Source organism: Chionomys nivalis, chromosome 25 (assembly GCF_950005125.1).
Source record: "Chionomys nivalis chromosome 25, mChiNiv1.1, whole genome shotgun sequence".
NCBI classification, from domain to species: Eukaryota; Metazoa; Chordata; class Mammalia; order Rodentia; family Cricetidae; genus Chionomys; species Chionomys nivalis.
The window spans coordinates 11026199-11043555 of NC_080110.1; the positions used below are offsets into that span (position 1 = coordinate 11026199).

The 17357-nt window shown below is 40.6% G+C and overlaps 1 protein-coding gene across 2 annotated transcripts in view; it reads left to right on the forward strand.

The window, feature by feature from the left end:
- Nucleotides 1–17067, forward strand: part of Eea1 (early endosome antigen 1) — a 90264-nt gene extending 73197 nt beyond the window's left edge. For both annotated transcript variants that reach the window (XM_057757592.1, XM_057757593.1), the window contains 8 exons: nt 4317–4499; nt 7497–7682; nt 8410–8541; nt 9862–10047; nt 10857–11095; nt 11544–11664; nt 12637–12735; nt 13744–17067. In XM_057757592.1, the coding sequence (XP_057613575.1) occupies nt 4317–4499; nt 7497–7682; nt 8410–8541; nt 9862–10047; nt 10857–11095; nt 11544–11664; nt 12637–12735; nt 13744–13866 (1269 nt within the window). In that variant the 3' untranslated portion in view covers nt 13867–17067. The remainder of the gene's footprint in view (nt 1–4316; nt 4500–7496; nt 7683–8409; nt 8542–9861; nt 10048–10856; nt 11096–11543; nt 11665–12636; nt 12736–13743) is intronic.
- The last annotated feature ends 290 nt before the right edge of the window (nt 17068–17357 follow it).

Consider the following 17357-nt stretch of genomic DNA (forward strand, 5'->3'; position numbering starts at 1 on the left):
AATTCAAAGAGAGCATAATAGCATACAGTATCAAGATTCTCTGTGTATTTTCCATCTTTGTGCAGCTTTATTTTAACTCTATTTTGTTTACTTTTACTTTTGTTTTATATTCTCTGTATATATTTGTCCTGGAATAACTCTGTAGACCAGGCTGTCCTTGAACTCACAGAGATCTGTCTGTCTCTGCCTCCCAAGGAAGTGGGATTAAAGGCGTGTGCTACCACACCTTGAAGTCTCAGAGGTCAATCTCCCTCTGCCTTCCAAGTGTTGGGGATTAAAGGTGTGTACTACCACACCCAACTACTCTCTTTCTTCCTTATTTTACTTTTAAGAACTTTAACTTTCAGCCTGCATATATTTTTAAACACACTGTAAATCATTTAAAGTTTTCTTTTGTCTTTGAATCTCTCTTTACTGTATATCTCTCTCTCTTTTTCTGACCACATGAGTCTTTAATTTACCAAGCAATATCAGTAGGACGAAAGTCGTGCCATTCCTTAGCTTTCCAGCCTCATGGCGGAGATACCAGCTGTAGCCATGTTTATCACAACTCTGTGGCGTTTCAAGGTCTTTGCCAACAAGCAAACTGCAGCATTACATCCACAGACAACAATCAAGTCCTCTCTCTGTAGTCGGCCCTCCTGCCTCAAACAGTCAAGAGTTTTCCCTGGCAGGATGGCCCAGAAAGCCGGCATTTTAAAACAGCACAACTTTTTTCCTGCTACGGCTGAAAACCGAAAAGCATGCCTTCAGCTTTTCACCAACACCGTTTTAGGTATTTCGTGGCAGGACCTCTTAAATGAGCTGCAAGGTTTCACAGCTGAAGCTGAGTCAGGAAGCCTCTCTTAGATGAGAGCACTTGCTTGCCTCTAGCAAGCAGAGCAGACCCGAGAAATTGCTGCTACCAAGAAAACACACTTTACTCTATTCTTTCCCAAGCTTTCTCAGGCTTTCTGTGGATGCAGTTATCCACGTGGGCGCCATCTGTAGTAGGGAGCTGTGGGCCTCTTCCCACAGCCCGGCTCATGGCTGCCTGGCTAGCTTATGCCCCAAAATAACGACACACAAACTCTATTCTTTTAAACACTGCTTGGCCCATTTCTGTTCATGTATATAGCACCCCAAGGAGCGCTTACCGGGAGATTCTAGCCTACATCCATCCTGGGTCGGAGCTTTATCGCATCTGCCGGGGAGAGGGGAGCATGGCGTCTGCTCCAGATAGCAGAGCTGTCGAGTCTGAGCTCACTTCCTCTTCCTCCCAGCATTCTATTCTGTTTACTCCACCTATCTAAATTCTGCCCTATCAGATGGGCCAAGGCAGTTTCTTTATTAGCCAATGACCTTCCTCCATCAGGGCCTAGAGACTGGGGCAGTCCAGCAGGGGAGTTGGTCACTCACCACCTCTTGATCCACTCTGTAGTTGCAGCCCGTCTTTTTTGAACATTTTTTCCTGAATCTTTTTAGTCTTAAACAATTTCACACACGTATCTAATCTATTTGGTCATCCTTGTATACCTTATTCTCATCTTTCTCCATCTTACCTTTGCCACGTCTTCCTAATTGGTTCCTATACTGCTTTTTTTTTCCTTTTTAAAATTATTTCCTTTTTTTAGCTTATAGTAACATGATCTTTCCCCTCTATCTCCTTCCCCCAAATCCTCTCATATAACTATGTTCTTTTTCAAATTTATTCCCTCTTTTTTCATTGTTGTTACATATACAGATGTGTAATAACAGTTAATGAACAAAAGACATCATGTCCTTTTTAAAAATGCCAACTGAGTTTAATTAGGTTCCTGGTATAAACATGTGTGAGGTATTTACTGAAGCATGGGCCACTCACCAGTGGCTATTCCCCTAAGAAAATGATTTCCAAGCAGCCATTACCTGCCAGTGGCTCTTCAGCTAGGGCCAGGGCCTTGAGCCTGTCCCTGTCTATGATGGAATGTTGAAGGAGTCTATCTTGTACACATGTTGTTAGCTACACCTGTTAATGTCTTTGTTTTGATCATACACATTGATGTTTGAAGTCTTTTCTCAGAATTTGTCATAGTCAAGTATTTCTGAATCTTTGTATCAGAATTTAATGGATTAAAAATACAACTATTTTGCATGTTTTCTTTTTATTAAATGATTACAAGATTTCTTTCAGATTTAGGGTTAATATATATTGTATATGCTCCGTCAGCTTCACTAGATGATGCCAGAATCAGGTATAAGACTAACAGGAAATGAAGGAACGAGGAGAGAAGGCGCTGGGAATGCGCTGCAGTGATCAGACAGTGCTATGCTGGCCTACGTGTGGAGGAGAATGAGCCACAGCGTGGAGCCTTCCTGGTAGATAGAAGAGTCAAGGGTGGCTCTAGGTTTGAATTGGTGCACGTGGATAGTTTCAGTGCCATTTATTGGAATGAAATAGTGGGGTTTTTGGTGGCTGCTGTTTTGTTTTTCTTGGTCAGGGCTGCTCTCGAGAACCAAGAGTTCAGGTTGAGATAGGTACCTGCGTATTGTTCAAGGAGATGTCATGGAAGTTCCTGGATAAGAGTTTGAAGTTCGGGGAGAGAGGTTAAAATTACTTGTTAAATAAAAGGTGTTTAAAGTTATAGTTCTAGAAGAGATCTTTTTAATACATACTAGAATAAGCCAATGCCAGAAGTTTGGAGTTCTACAATATTGAGAGAGACAGTTAACTAAAAGCAACCAGTAAAATAATTTGAGGAGAAATGACCAGCAAAATAGGAAGAGAACCTGTAACATATGTCCTGGAAACTAGGCAGAAGAAAATCCTTTAGGAAGGGACACAGGTAACTATCAAACACCACTGGGTGACCAGTAAGATGTGGATAATGGCAGGGTTTTGAAACGTGGAGGATATTGACGACATCAGCTTCATTTTACTAAACTAACGCATTTTATTTTTGTAGAAGTTTAATGGATGCAGGGATAATTCTATTCTTGTGTATATTTCTTTCATTGAAAATAGCTTTTTTCTCACATAATATATCCTGATTGCAATTTCCCTTCTTTCACTCATCCCACTTCCTTCTCACCTCCCCTCCCATCTGGATCCACCCCTTTCTGTGTCTCATTAGAAAACGAACAGGCTTCTATAGGAGAATAATAAAATATAATAAGAAAAGCTTATGTACAAATTAATAATTATGTACAAAATAATGTTCAAATGAGATAAGTTAGCATTTCTGTTTCCTTTAAACATCATTTATTCATGTTGAGAACCCCCAAACTCTTACCTTCTAACTCTTTGTAAAATACAGTAAATTACTATAAATCACAGTCTTGGTGTTTGTTTCTCCTAGGAATCCTACTTGGTACCCACCCGTGGATCTCTTTATTCTCCCAATGCCCCATCTTTGTAAGCTTCTGTCAGAACTGCCTCATTCTATGAAAGATATGTATTTACTTTAAAAGCCAGGCATATTTTTCTAATAGAAACGCAGACATATTTTAAATGCATCATATTTTTATATATCTCCTAAATATTCTTAAAGATAAGTTGGTGTCTTAGAGTTTGTATTGCTGTGAAGAAACACCATGGCTACAGCAACTCTCACAAAGGAAAGCATTGAATAGGCTGCCTTACAGTTCTGAGGTTTTGTCCGTTATCATCGTGACAGGAAACATGGCAGCAAGCAGGCAGACACGACGTGGAGGAGGAGCCGAGAGTCCTGCATCTTGAACCACAGGGAACAAGATGTGAACTGTCTCACTGGATGTAGCTTGAGCAAAGGAGATCTCAAAACCCATCCCCATAGTGACACTTTCTCCAGCGAGGACACACCTCCTAATGGGGCCATTTTCTTTCAAGACACCACAATTGGTTTTAGAGTAGTTTGAACTTATGTGAAATTTTCATTCTCTGTCTTGTTAATAATGCCTTATAGAAGTTCCCAGAATTACTCCTGAGTTTGAGTAAAAACTACATACTCATTACAGCACAGTAATGACTTAATTTCTTTCATGCAGAAATTTCTTAGTTCAGCCTTAAAATGTCATCCATGAAATCTAGCACTGTATCCTCTGTCACAGCATTGTTTCTGGCCCCTCAGACCAGCTCCCACTCTTTACTGGTGGAATCTCTCACTTACTGTGACTGCTTTTACATTTTAAATTGAAAGTTGTTGGTTTTGTAATTCTTTGACTTTATAAATTTAAAGTGCTCTACTCTTTATTAAAATCTAATTTTAGGACATGGATGCAGTTTAACTGATATTCGGACATTTTAACTGTACAGATTGTTTTATATGTGGCTGGCTTTGCACTTGCATTCTCCTTTAAGCAATGGCTGCATGTTTTAGACAGAGCTGGAGAACAAGCTGCAGCAGCAGTCCTCGCAGGCAGCCCAGGAGCGTGCAGCAGAGAGAGAAAAGCTGTTGGCATTACAAAGCACCTATGACAAATGCCAGGCAAACCTGAAACAGCTTCAGTCTGATTTCTACGGCAAGGAGTCTGAACTTCTAGCCACAAGGCAAGACCTTAAGGTATGGAAAACTGGTGTGTTAGAACAAATCCCAGCAAGCTGTTTGTAGATGTCCATTGCACAAGTTCCTGAGGAAGCTCAGGTGTTTGTAGACCAGGAAGAGAGATGCTATTGACCATTACTGTCCCTTGCTTCCCTGAGCTGGTCTCCTGTGTGAGAAGGGTGAGAACATGCTATAACGTGACACTTAGCCACGGGAGGGAGTCCTGTTGTGGCTGCTGTCAGTGTATACCTCAGGGTGACAGTGTGGACTTGGACACCAGTAGGGTTGAAGAAGTCTGGCCTGATCTGCATCGTGAGCCCCATGTGCTGGATCGTTTATGAAATCTTTTGCTCATTGGGTATTTCTGTTGGCTACACTGTGTTATTTGTCCAGAAAGAACAGAAATGGAATTCACTTATAAATTTATGCCCAGGTAAAGTGAAAATTGTAGGACTATCCAGAATTAAACCTAAATCTTCTCATCCCTGTACTTTTTTATGTCACTTTATCAGACATCAGAAAAAGAACTAACTCTGTAAAGGTTAAAAAATATGGGAAAGCTTACTTAATGAACAATAGGAACGACAAGGGACCACAATTTGTTCCCAGTGGGATGCTATGTTTTGTGCAATCACTCTGAAGTTGGTAGTTGATGCACTCAGTGATTTACCTATTGCCGTGGGTGTGGCTAGGTTACAGACAGTAAAACAAAGATGTGAACCAGGAGGAGCGTTCCAAGGGAAGCAATGCTGAGCAAGTGGGAGTATTTTAGTAGATGTTCAGACAGAGGGTAGACCAGTAGCCCGTGGCATCTCCAAAAAAGATTTCATGACACTCTTTCAACCTTGACTTCAAAGAATTGATTAATGGGTTCCCTAAAATTTTTAGAGGCCATGCATTTGAAATCTTATAAACTAATGACACTTGGAGTGTTTTGTGGGCATTTTGACATTGTTACAGGATTTCTTAGGGGTACTACTGCTTTTTAGGATTTAGCAAGCCTGTTAGGCCAGAATCTCTATTACCCAATTCTAGTTGTAGTAGATTTATACAGTAGGCTTTGAAATGCACTTGTTTATTTCAGTGCTGAGATCAAACCCCCCAACCCAGTAAATTTTATTCTTTTAAAAACCGTTCTTTCCTTGACAACATCTAAGCCTGATGTGGGATTCCTCTCTGTATGCTGTGAATACCATTGGTCAATAAAGAAACTAGCTTGGCCTGATAGGGTAGAACAGAGCTAGGCAGGGAAAACTAAACTGAAGGCTGGCAGAAGGTAGAGTCAGAGGAAAAACCATGGATCCGCTGCCAGAGACAGACATGCTGAAACCTTGCCGGCTGTAGGTCATGAGCCTGGTGGTAAAATATAAAATGGAAATGGGTTAATACTAGATGTAAGAGCTAGCTAGCAATACACTTAAGTGATTGGCCAAGCAGTGATTTAAATAATATAGTTTCTGTATGATTATATTGGGTGTCTGGGTAGCTGGAAAAACAAGCGGCCTCCTCCCGCACAGGCTGGTTGTCACACGCCTCACTTTGCACAGAGTCTTACACCGTTTTTCTGTGTATCTGGTGGTGAGCATTTGCTCAGCTTCTCTGTTCAGTTTCTGCTTTAACATGCCCTTCTTCTAAGGACCATGTTATGCAGGGTATTCAGTTAATAATTATTTTGAAAAAAACCCACGGTGACTCTGGGTATTACCTGACTAAACCTGAAAGGGTTTAGACTTCTGCTGCCTATTATTAAAGATTGAGCTTTATACTGGAAGAATTCTGAATTGATTTACTGGTAAGAAGTAATCTTCCTTTTTCAGAAGCATAATCTTCAAATTAGATTTTACTTATTTACTCATTTGTTTAGTTATTTATGTTTGAGTCAGTGTTTCTAGGCTGCACTCAAACTCATGTGCAATCCTCTTGCCTCAACCTCCCAGTACTGAGATATAGACATCCATGCCCAGCTTCACTTAGTTTATTAACTGTGCGTTAGGTGCAATCCTAGCTGGCAGAGATCCTTTCTTGAGTTGCATCATCTGCCTTGTTTTCAAGGGAAGTGTTTCTCTAGTGAGAACTGGGTGCTTCCATCAGTCAGGTCTGGTGAAATATGTTACCTAGGCCTCACCTCCTGCAAATTCTTAGCAGAAGCAGCTGGAATAGGATTTCACTTTTCCTAGGACACATCTCCTCCCGAATGTTTAACTAGCAAGCACTTTGGCTTTCTTCCATCTCTGCTTCTCAAAGACGAGCTTTAGTAACTGTGATAGAAATGGACCTCACTCCTTATTGGTTATTGTCCTCATTGTTCTCATAAAAGCAGCTCAAGAACGGAGGGTTTATTTTGACCCACAGTAGAACACAGTGTCCATGATGGGAAGTCCTGGACCCAGGAGCTCAGGATCAAGTCTCATGTTCTGTAGAGACAGATGTGTGCTGCTGCCTGGCCCCCTTGCTTTTGTCCTTGCCATTCAGTCCAGGAGCCCCACCCATGGAATGGTACTGCCCCCATTTAGGTGGGTCTCCCTGCCTGAATTAACCTAACCTAGAAACTCCTTCACAACATACTCAAAGGTTGGTTTCCATAGTGACTCAGAATCTATTAACATGACAATATTAACCACCACATGAGGGACTTAGAGCAGTCAGTGGCTATGACATTAACTACATCCTTGTTGCAGCCCCGAGAAAGGCAACTCAGAGGATGGGCCGTTGGCTGGCCAGAAAACAGCTTTAAATATAAGACTAAGTTCATTTCTTTAAGTTTGTTATCAGATTGACAGTTTTGAAATATTCCCTATGACAAAACTGTCTTGTTTATCAAGGTGTTTATCAAGGACATAATAGATCCTAGAAAATGTGTGTAATATATAGCATTCAACTGTATTTCCTTTTAAATTGTTTTCTTTCATGTCTCACTGACATGTGATTATGTACTGTTTGCTATTGTACTTTTATTAACTATTATGCTTATTTAAATTTACTAATCATTAATTTGAGGATATAACTTTTTATAAGTCTGTAGAAGAGAAGCTCTCTCTGGCACAAGAAGACTTGATTTCAAACAGAAATCAAATTGGAAACCAAAATAAATCAATTCAGGAACTGCAGGCTGCCAAAGCTGCTTTGGAGCAGGACTCAGCAAAGAAAGAGCAGCTATTGAAGGAGCAGAGTAAAGCGCTGCAGGACGCCCAGAGGGAAAAGGTAAGCTCCTTCGCGCTGGACTTGCACAAGTCTTGAAGACCAGGTGGTCAACCCCGGCTCCAGCGTGGTGGCTCCCAGCGGGGTCTGAGACTGTGTGAGAGCATGTGTATCGGAGCTTCTGTGCTTCGTCGCCTCTTTTTGCGGTGTCTTCCCAGTTTTCTTACTGCCTTTTGAGGGTCTATAAACATTTTTCACACGATAGAATTTGTTATATTCCCCAAATTGAAATTTTCCCTTTAATTATAGAAATGAGTGTTTTTAGGAGTGGGGATTGTGAAGCAGGGACAGCATTCAGGATTTATGTCTCAGGTTCTGACAGGCAATATTTAATTGGTGCTTAACTGCAACGATTTTAGCTCAAACATCTTGTTTTAGGGTTAACTATCCCTAGTAGATTTTTTATAAAAATTTATTTAAAACCCGAAGATTGAACGTCTCCCCAAATTAGAGAACAGTATATAAAAACAGCGATAGCAATAGCAGTTGGGGACGTGAGTGGTATCGCTGTGTGTCACAGCCTTACTCTGCCTCGGCTCCGTTCACGTCACAGGATTTACTGTGAGTCTTTAACCTCAGGGGTGACATTGCCAGGTTAGGTGGGAGGGGAAGATGCATATTCTGCCCTAGTTAACCTCGGTAGAGAGGCACAAGCTGGGCTCATAAATAACATTTTAGCATACTAATTTTTAAGAAAGTAGATGCTTTAAAATGTATAATTTCTCTACAGTCGGTAAAGGAAAAAGAACTAGTAAGTGAAAAGTCTAAGTTGGCAGAGATGGAGGAAATTAAATGTAGACAAGAAAAAGAAATCACTAAACTCAGTGAAGAACTCAAGTCCCACAAACAAGAAAGCATGAAGGTAAGTCACAGTATCTTTTCCTTGTCTCTGTGTTTTCCTTTACATTCATCTGTAAGAGTATTAGAGATTAAGACTCACCATGTGATAGACACGTTATTTACATTCATCTGTATGTGTATTAGAGATTGAGAAAGAACTCACGTGATAGACACGTTATTTTATTTACATTCATCTGTAAGTGTATTAGAGATTGAGAAAGAACTCACTATGGGATAGACACGTTATTGTTTTTGGCAAATACTATGGCCAGAGTTTTCTTTATTGCATGATATGCATATCCATATTGAAACTCCTTTTGTTCTCTGGTTACTGAATAGAGCAAAGCAGATACAGAATAAGTTTAGACCTGAAATGATGAAGTAGAACACTGTTCTAGAAAATTATGTTTACTAGTAATTTATAGACTTGTAAGAGTTTAGATTTAAGAGAGTCTGGTTTTTAAATTATTTTTCTTCTTTAAATTCCTCAATAATCTTACGGTTTTAACATTTTATCCCTTAGAAGCTTAGCTAGGATTCCAGTTGGAGAAACTGTCTACCATTTGCTTTGTGAAGTGTGACACAGTTTCGTGGGAAAGCTCGATGCTCTCTCGGGCTCCCCTCAGCTTCTCCTCAGCGAGTGTGATTTTGTAACTCACAGAGTGGATCTTATTCAGTGTATACTCGGAGTGTAATGCTATGTTTGCTGACTAAATGATCTGACAAACACATTAAGTGAGCAAACTGAGAGAAAGGTGGAGAGATCTGTTTCAGATAACGTAATTAACACATGCATGAAAAGTATCAGCCGCGAGGAAGACTAGCGAGTAGGAAGTAAATAGTCTTGCCCTTCGCATCAGTGGTTGGAAATACTGAGCTTCAGGACTTGTGTGTGGTGCTGTGAAAAGTTGCGTAGACTTCAGCTGCCATTTGACATGGTGGGTTAAAAGTTGTCTTAGTGTGCTTGCTGCCGCTGTGGTGGGCACCATGACCAAAAGCAGCCTGGGAGGAAGGGCCTGTGTCATTCTATGACTCTTGGTTCACACTCCATCACCGAGGGAAGTTAGGGCAGGAACCTGGTGACAGGAACTGAAGCAGAGCCATGGAGGAACGCTGGTCGGTGACTTGCTCAGCCTGCTTTCTTATAGCACCCAAGGGTGAAACCAGTCAGCTGGGCCCGCCCACACCAGTCAGAAAATACCTCCCAGGTTTCCCACAGGCCACATGGGGGTGGGATTTTCTCAATTGAAATTTCTTCTTCCTGAGTGATTTTGGCTTGTGTAGACTTAGCAGAAAATGAGCCTGGGCACAGGGATGAATTGTTTCTGGCTCTTTTCAACAGGAAGTATCAAACCTCAAGGATGCCAAACAGCTTTTGATTCAGCAGAAGCTAGAACTTCAAGGCAAAGTGGACTCGCTGAAGGCGGCCCTGGAGCAGGAGAAGGAAAGTCAGCGGCGGCTGCGAGAGCAGGTGAAGAAGGAGGGAGAGAGGCAGAAGGAGGAGTTTTCCGAGAAGGAAGCGAAGCTGGTAGGTGAACCAACTTAATGGTGGGATACATGCTTTAAAGTGGAGCTTTGAATCAGTCCAGGAAGATTTTCTACCTAGAGACTGATTGAAATCATTTTTATACTAGAATTAGAAAAGACATCAGTTTCATTCAAATAGCTGCTGTTTTAGGAAAGATTTTATTCTGTATTCACATTTTAGTTTAGATAGGTGAAAATCCAATTAGATATAAATAGCAAAGCATCTTTAATATAGAAACAAGCAAGCAACCACACAGCCGTAGACATGGAGGTGTCTGGACACACTGATTCAAAGTGATGTTGCAGACTGGGAGTAGACAGTTCAGGTTGGAATTACGATGCCTGGAGTCTGCTTTTCCTTCCCTGCATTGCATTTTTACCTCATAGGAAGCATCTGGCTTTCCTTGACTGAACCGACTCCACATCTCACCAGATAACTTTGCCAAATTTTTTAGTCGATCTGAAGGGTTTGTGTTACGGCTTTGGTGGGTTGATGAGACAGAGGATGCATTGAGGCAGGAGATTGTAGCCTTGTCAACAGGGCCTCTGCTTTCTCTTAGCATGTGCCTATTGCTTTGTTCTGCCTGACTCCAAGGTCTCCAGTTGTAGCCTGGCTGATCATCATTACTGCATTATGACATCTGAGCAAACCTACTTAAGTCACACATATGTGCAGAATCAGGATTTTAGTGTATGATGTAATACATTCTCCTGCCTCCTTTCCAAGCAGTATGATTTGCATCTTTGGTATTTTAATTTCAATACGTAGAAATTTTATTTCTCACTATAGCTCTCCCTCTTTTCCCTCAGCATTCTGAAATAAAAGAAAAGGAAGCAGGAATGAAGAAACACGAGGAGAACGAGGCCAAGCTTACCATGCAGGTCACAACATTAAATGAGAACTTGGGCACCGTGAAGAAGGAGTGGCATTCCAGTCAACGGAGAGTCAGTGAGCTTGAGAAGCAAACGGACGACTTGCGGGGTGAAATTGCTGTCTTAGAAGCGACGGTTCAGAATAATCAGGACGAAAGAAGAGCGCTGCTAGAAAGGTGATTGGTGCCTGATAAGATTAGTTTGCCCTGCTGGCGGTGGCGGCTGCTGTGGGCTTTTAATCCCAGCTGTCAGGAGGCAGAGGCAAGTGGATCTCCGAGTTGAAGGCCAAACTGGTCTACAAAGTGAATTCCAGAACAGCCAGGGCTACACAGAGAAACCCTGTCTTGAAAACAAGAATTTAAAAATTAGTTTGGCCCTCTTATAAGTAATAGATTGTCTTATGCCACATTTCCCCACTAAACATGGAATGGATGAAAGTGTATAACCTCTTCAGGTATATAAGCAGCCATTAAAAAAAAAATCAGACTTTAAAAAAAGAAATTAAATAGCTGAAATTAATGTATTATATTTAAAATTACCAAAGTCGTCCATTAGCTCTATTCCAGAAAGGTCCTTAATGGTTTCTTAAATGTTGATGATCTCTTTTGTAATTTGTCCCGTAAGATGCCTTAAAGGAGAAGGTGACATAGAAAAGCTGCAGAGCAGAGTTCTGGAGCTGCAGAGGAAGCTGGATAACACGACCGCAGCCGTGCAGGAGCTGGGCCGGGAGAACCAGTCCCTCCAGGTAAGGTGCCGCTGCTGGGTGCTGCACCCATCCTCCCGTTTCTCTCAGGGAAAAATATTCCTGCCTTTAGAAAACAGCCTTCAGGGGGCTGGAGAGATGGCTCAGAGGTTAAGAGCATTGCCTGCTCTTCCAAAGGTCCCGAGTTCAATTCCCAGCAACCACATGGTGGCTCACAACCATCTGTAATGGGGTCTGGTGCCCTCTTCTGGCCTTCAGTCATACACACAGAATATTGTATACATAATAAATATTTTAAAAAAAAGAAAACAGCCTTCATGGCTGAGAATGTAGCTCAGGGGTGGAGAATTTGCCTGTCATATGCAAGGACCCAAGTTCAGTCTCCAGTACTGAATACCACCATGATGACAGTAAAACCCATGTTGAAGAAATATTTTCAGATAAATGCTATCCATGTAGAGATAGCCTATGGATTTTTTGGGTGATTATATGAAATATAAGACATTCCAGATGTCTCCCACCTGACAGTGACATCATTCATGGATTGTCACAGAGAAGGGAATTGAAACATTCAGGAATGCAAAACAACAAGTCGGTTGGTAAGTATCTAAAGAGATGATCTCAAGCAGACTTGCTGGCGCAGACTTTAATCCCAGCGCTAAGAAGGAAGAGGTAGGGAGATTACTTCGAGGTGGAAGTCAGCCTGGACTGGGTCAAGATCTCATGTCAAGGAAAAGAACAGAAAACGAAGTGGTTTAGGTTTCTCTCACAATCATGAGACATTGATTACTGTAACACAATGAATGAAATTGCCAGAGCTTTGTAATTGTCAGCGTCTCTGAGGAATAAAACTATTAATTTGATTTTGTCATTCAGATTTAGAAATTAGCTATTTTGACAACTGGAAGTTAAAGCATCTGACTTTTAAATTTTTGTTTCAACAAATTAGAAATAAGCAATTCATCATTCTGCGAAATATTAGTATTTTAATGTATCAAAACTTTTTAAAAACAGATCAAACACACGCAAGCATTGAACAGAAAGTGGGCAGAAGACAACGAAGTACAAAACTGCATGGCCTGTGGGAAGTGCTTTTCCGTCACAGTGAGACGGGTGAGTGACCCTACAGAGCAGATCCCTGCTCACTGTCTCCCGAAACTGTCATTAACTCAATCTTGGTTCAGAGGACCGAGTCTCCTTGCTCCGCTGACCCCAGTAAACCAAAGAGGTTTCTTTATTGTTGGACTCAGGTGGTGAGAGGGACACGGAGAAAGGAGGAGGGGCTTAGGAGTTTTGCTGGCCCATTTGGATCTTGGAAAAACAGAAAGGAGGGTCAGCTGGGATTTTCTCCGTTGCCTTTTGGATCTAGCAGGTTCATGCCCTACTGTCTGACTCCCACGATTTTATTACTAATTGAATAATTTAGATAACTTTACAATTCCTTTTCTTAGCGACAGATTTTCTAAACATTAGTCAGTGCTTGCTAGTTTGACTTTAGTTTTCGTTTCCATCACATGTTTTTCTGTTATCCTCTGAACAGTTGTTTTCTGAGGGAGAGGGCAGAGAGCACACTCATGTGTTTCAGTGATATTTGAGATTTTTGTTTTTTGTTTGAGTCAGGGTTTCTCTGCATAGGCCTGACTCCTAGAACTCATTATGTAGACCAGGCTGGCCTCAAACTCAGATCCACCTGCCTCTGCCTCCTGGGAGCTGGGATTAAAGGTGTGTGCCACCACCCAGCATACGAGTTCTTTTAAAAGAAGCAAAAGCAGAGACTTAATGAAATGTGTATAAACAATTCTCTTATGTTTAATTCCGAGTGAAGCTAGAGTCCCGAGACGGTGGGCGACTAGGACTAGTGTTCCATTTGATAGGGTGCTCTAGTGCTTTAAAGACGGGTCTCCTAGAGTTCTTCGGGGAATTCTAGGATACAAGCATTCGAAGGCTACCTAGAATGTTACCAGTGTTTGATCAATTTAAGGTTTAAATTACATAGGAAATAAATTCATGTACTGAAATCTGTTAGCACATTTTGATGGTGTGGTTTGTAAGAGACGTGTATTTTATAATGCTCTTGCTATAACTTTTGTGCTTGAAATGGTTTAATTTTTGTCTTAACAGCATCACTGCCGACAGTGTGGAAATATCTTCTGCGCCGAGTGCTCAGCCAAAAATGCCTTAACCCCTTCTTCGAAGAAGCCTGTCCGCGTGTGTGATGCATGTTTCAATGACCTGCAAGGCTGACGAGCGACCCGGCTGCAGGAGTGCACACTAACGCTGGACTTGCAGTACAGTTGATTTGGACTCTGGGTGCACAGCAGGCCAAATGGGAATGCGTATATTTTGGAATGTTACCAGTATCAAGTAAAACTCTATTTTTGTGAGACTTTGGTTTTGATTACTTTTCTCCATTTAATCCCCCAGACAGCTTTCATGCCAAGGTCAGAATTAGCCAATGAAATGTAAATAATCTTTGGATGGAAAATAGAAATGTATTTTTTTAAATATAATTTAATTATTCACAAATGAACACAAAATCCTTAGTTTCTTCCTCTCAAATTATATGTACAAAGTGTATGGATGGTTGGATCATTTGTTGTGCTTTCTGTTGCACAATGACACAGTGACTTTATTATGTGTCCTCTTGGTGTTCACTCTGACAGGAGTGTAAGACCGTTTTCTCCTTCGTAGGTCTGTGGCTCAGTGATGGTGTTACTTTATACACTGATTACTTGAGTGTCCTAAATGCAGTTTATGCTAAAATGACGTGCTAACCATGAAGTCAAGCATCGTTTTTGTTTTGGCAGTATTGATTAAATTCTCAAGTGGATTTGATGAACACCTTATGTAAAATTAAATGGTTTAACTTTATGGTACTTCTAGGGTTGTATTTCTAAAACTAGAATTATTTTCAATTTCTTTATCTTATTTTAGACACCCACACACTGTCCCCTAAAATATTGTATAAAACTCTCCACCCTGAGCTGGAGGGTAACAGCACTGTGTGGTGGCCTGGTCTTGTTTCTGCTGGCGGAAAGTCTTCTGGAATTAGCACACACTACAGCCTTACTTTGTTCTTCTAGCCTCTTCATGAAGTTTGCTTTTCAAATGAATCTTCTGCCCCTTACCTGACTCAGTCTTGGTTAGTGTAGCTCAGCTTCATTGTGACTGTGTATGCAGTTTAGCCTTTTTAAAGATGGGGCCGATACTGCTATTGTCCTGTCTGTGAAGACCCTGTAAAGTCCTGAGAACAGATTAGAATTCTTTACACTTTCTCTGACCAATAGGAAGGAAAGACCACTTGAAGAGGTGGAAGGCCGACTTCATGTTTCTGATGAGGGCGCCGTGTTAACTGGGAAATCTTTTAACTTTGCACAACCAGTGCTAATGGAATTAATGACATTACAGCTAAACAAGAGTGTGTATAGCCCCGAAATCCTAAACAATGATTAAAATAGAAACAAGGTTGTTAGACCCCGTCAGGGTCATCTGTCTGTCACTGTTGGACTGAGCTTTAGCTTCACCGTCCTGTAACCTGGAGATGGGGAGCATCCGAAGACTGAACCTACCACATATGGTTTTCAACTTATCCTTCTGAAGAAATATGAAGTTCCACGTTCAGTCAGTACAGTCATTTCATAACAATAGCAGAGAAAGAAGAGCTAATATTTCATCTACAAGAAAGAATTTACAATACACACTTGCTGTCAGGATTATGCATACTTACAACATATACAAACAAGAAGAGACTAACATGTATCTTTATTAAGCAAAGTTAAACCCTGCCGTCAGTAATTGATAAGGAGACTAAGTCCCAGGACTTGGATAAATATACATCCTTGAGCTTATATAATAGTGATGCAATGGCTCCTCATTAAAAATAGATAATATAAACTGAGCTATTCGTGCATTTTATATCATTGTAAATCCTTTCAAGTAGTGCCATGCTTTTGGTTTTTTGCTTATAAGTACTTTGATGTATGTTTTTAAAATGCAGACATTCACAGCACTGCTTCACGAAAATTCTGGGTTAAAATTCATCCTTTAGTTGAAGCCACTGAAGCCTTCCCTTTGTTTCCCTCCACTTCACAAAAGATGGGGCAGGTGGCAGCAAATAAAACCATGTGTTTTAGGTAGTCTTGTTTTGCCCTATCTCATGTCATAGGTCCCAAATAGCTTCCCTCCCACATGCTACTATACCAGACCATTGTTTCTTAACTATTACCAATTTAGTATGTATTAGAAACAAACATTTAACATTTTTCTCGTTTAAATAAAAAGTCCTCTTCTGAGTTCCTTTTGGCTGCATACTTTAGATGTTTGCTAGTAGCGTTCTGTTGTCTGTGGGTCAGAGCTGGCACATACAGAGTCCCAGTTCTTGGCTACAACGCAAAATGTATTGGCATCAGGTTTGCAAGCTGCAAACCCCGGCACGGAAATCAAGATGCGCTGGTTTGTGTCCAGTCAACTGTATGTACAGAGCTGTTCTAACAGAAAGCAGGCAAGGCTGCTGATACAGGACGTAGTCCTTCTGAAGAAAGAAAAGGAGGAAACACAAAAACCTCAGTGCAGTGTGCAAATCAACATTTTGTTCAACTACCTCTGAAAGTGGAATTAGCTGGTTTAATAGTTTCCTTACGGTGACCTGAGATAGCAACTGCCAAACTTACGTTCCCACCCCACTTCAAAGTCTCCACGATTATTTTATATTTTATATAGTTTTGAGGTCTTTCCGCTACGTTTTTACTCTTGCATTTGCATAAGATGTCTAGCCTCAGTGGAAGGCAAATGACAGCTGTATATTTTGATATTCGTGACCTGCTTAACTCTAGCAGTTTTTAATGCACTTTGGCTATGAAAAATCACAGGTAACTTATCTGATTTAAATGTGCCATCAATTTAGTATTCCTATACATAAGCTTGATGAATGATCTATCATTACAGTGTGCCACATGCTGCCGCGTCTTAATTGCCCTTTGCCTGAATTTTAATGATCAAATTGTTCTCGTTGCACATGTGAATACTGTGTATAAACTTTCTGAATTTATGTAAGATTGTATAAAATAGAATTGAAAAACCACTGTGTCTGTGAGAAGTAATGAACTTACTGTAACATGGTCCAGCCACAAGTCTGACATTCTGTGCTTCTCTGAACTGGGTGGGTCATATATCCATAGCCTTTGTACAGACTTTTGCATGAGTATTTTCTCCTTTAAGTTTTGGGGTTCATTTTATTGTTTATACTTGTGATCATGTAGTTGTGCCTTATTTTCTGAAAGAGTTTGGCTCAGTCAATACTGTAATTTCTAATCCCAGTGATTAGAAAGTTCCTGCTTACAACTGGCATATTACGAGACAGTGTTTAGGTCTATGTAAAGTGGAAGGACCCTTGCCACGTGGTTTAATATGTCAAAGATGATATTAAAGACCATTTCTTTCCAGTAATGCTATCCTATGACTGTGATTGTTTGGCTTGCTTTAAAAGAGAACATGCTGTTAGCTGTTTTTGTTGTTTTGTTTTTTAACAAATTCACCAAATATTAGGAGTTTGCACTTCAATACAGAGTGGCCATGTCTTAATGTTGCCTAACTTAAGATACTGATTAAGTTTCCGATCAAGAATTCATTAGTGTCATATTGGTTGAGAAGTTCTCTATCATTCAGACTAAGTTTGTGAAGAATTAACAAAGCCAAAAAGAAATTAAATATATTTGATCCTTTCTTTCACTGTGTAT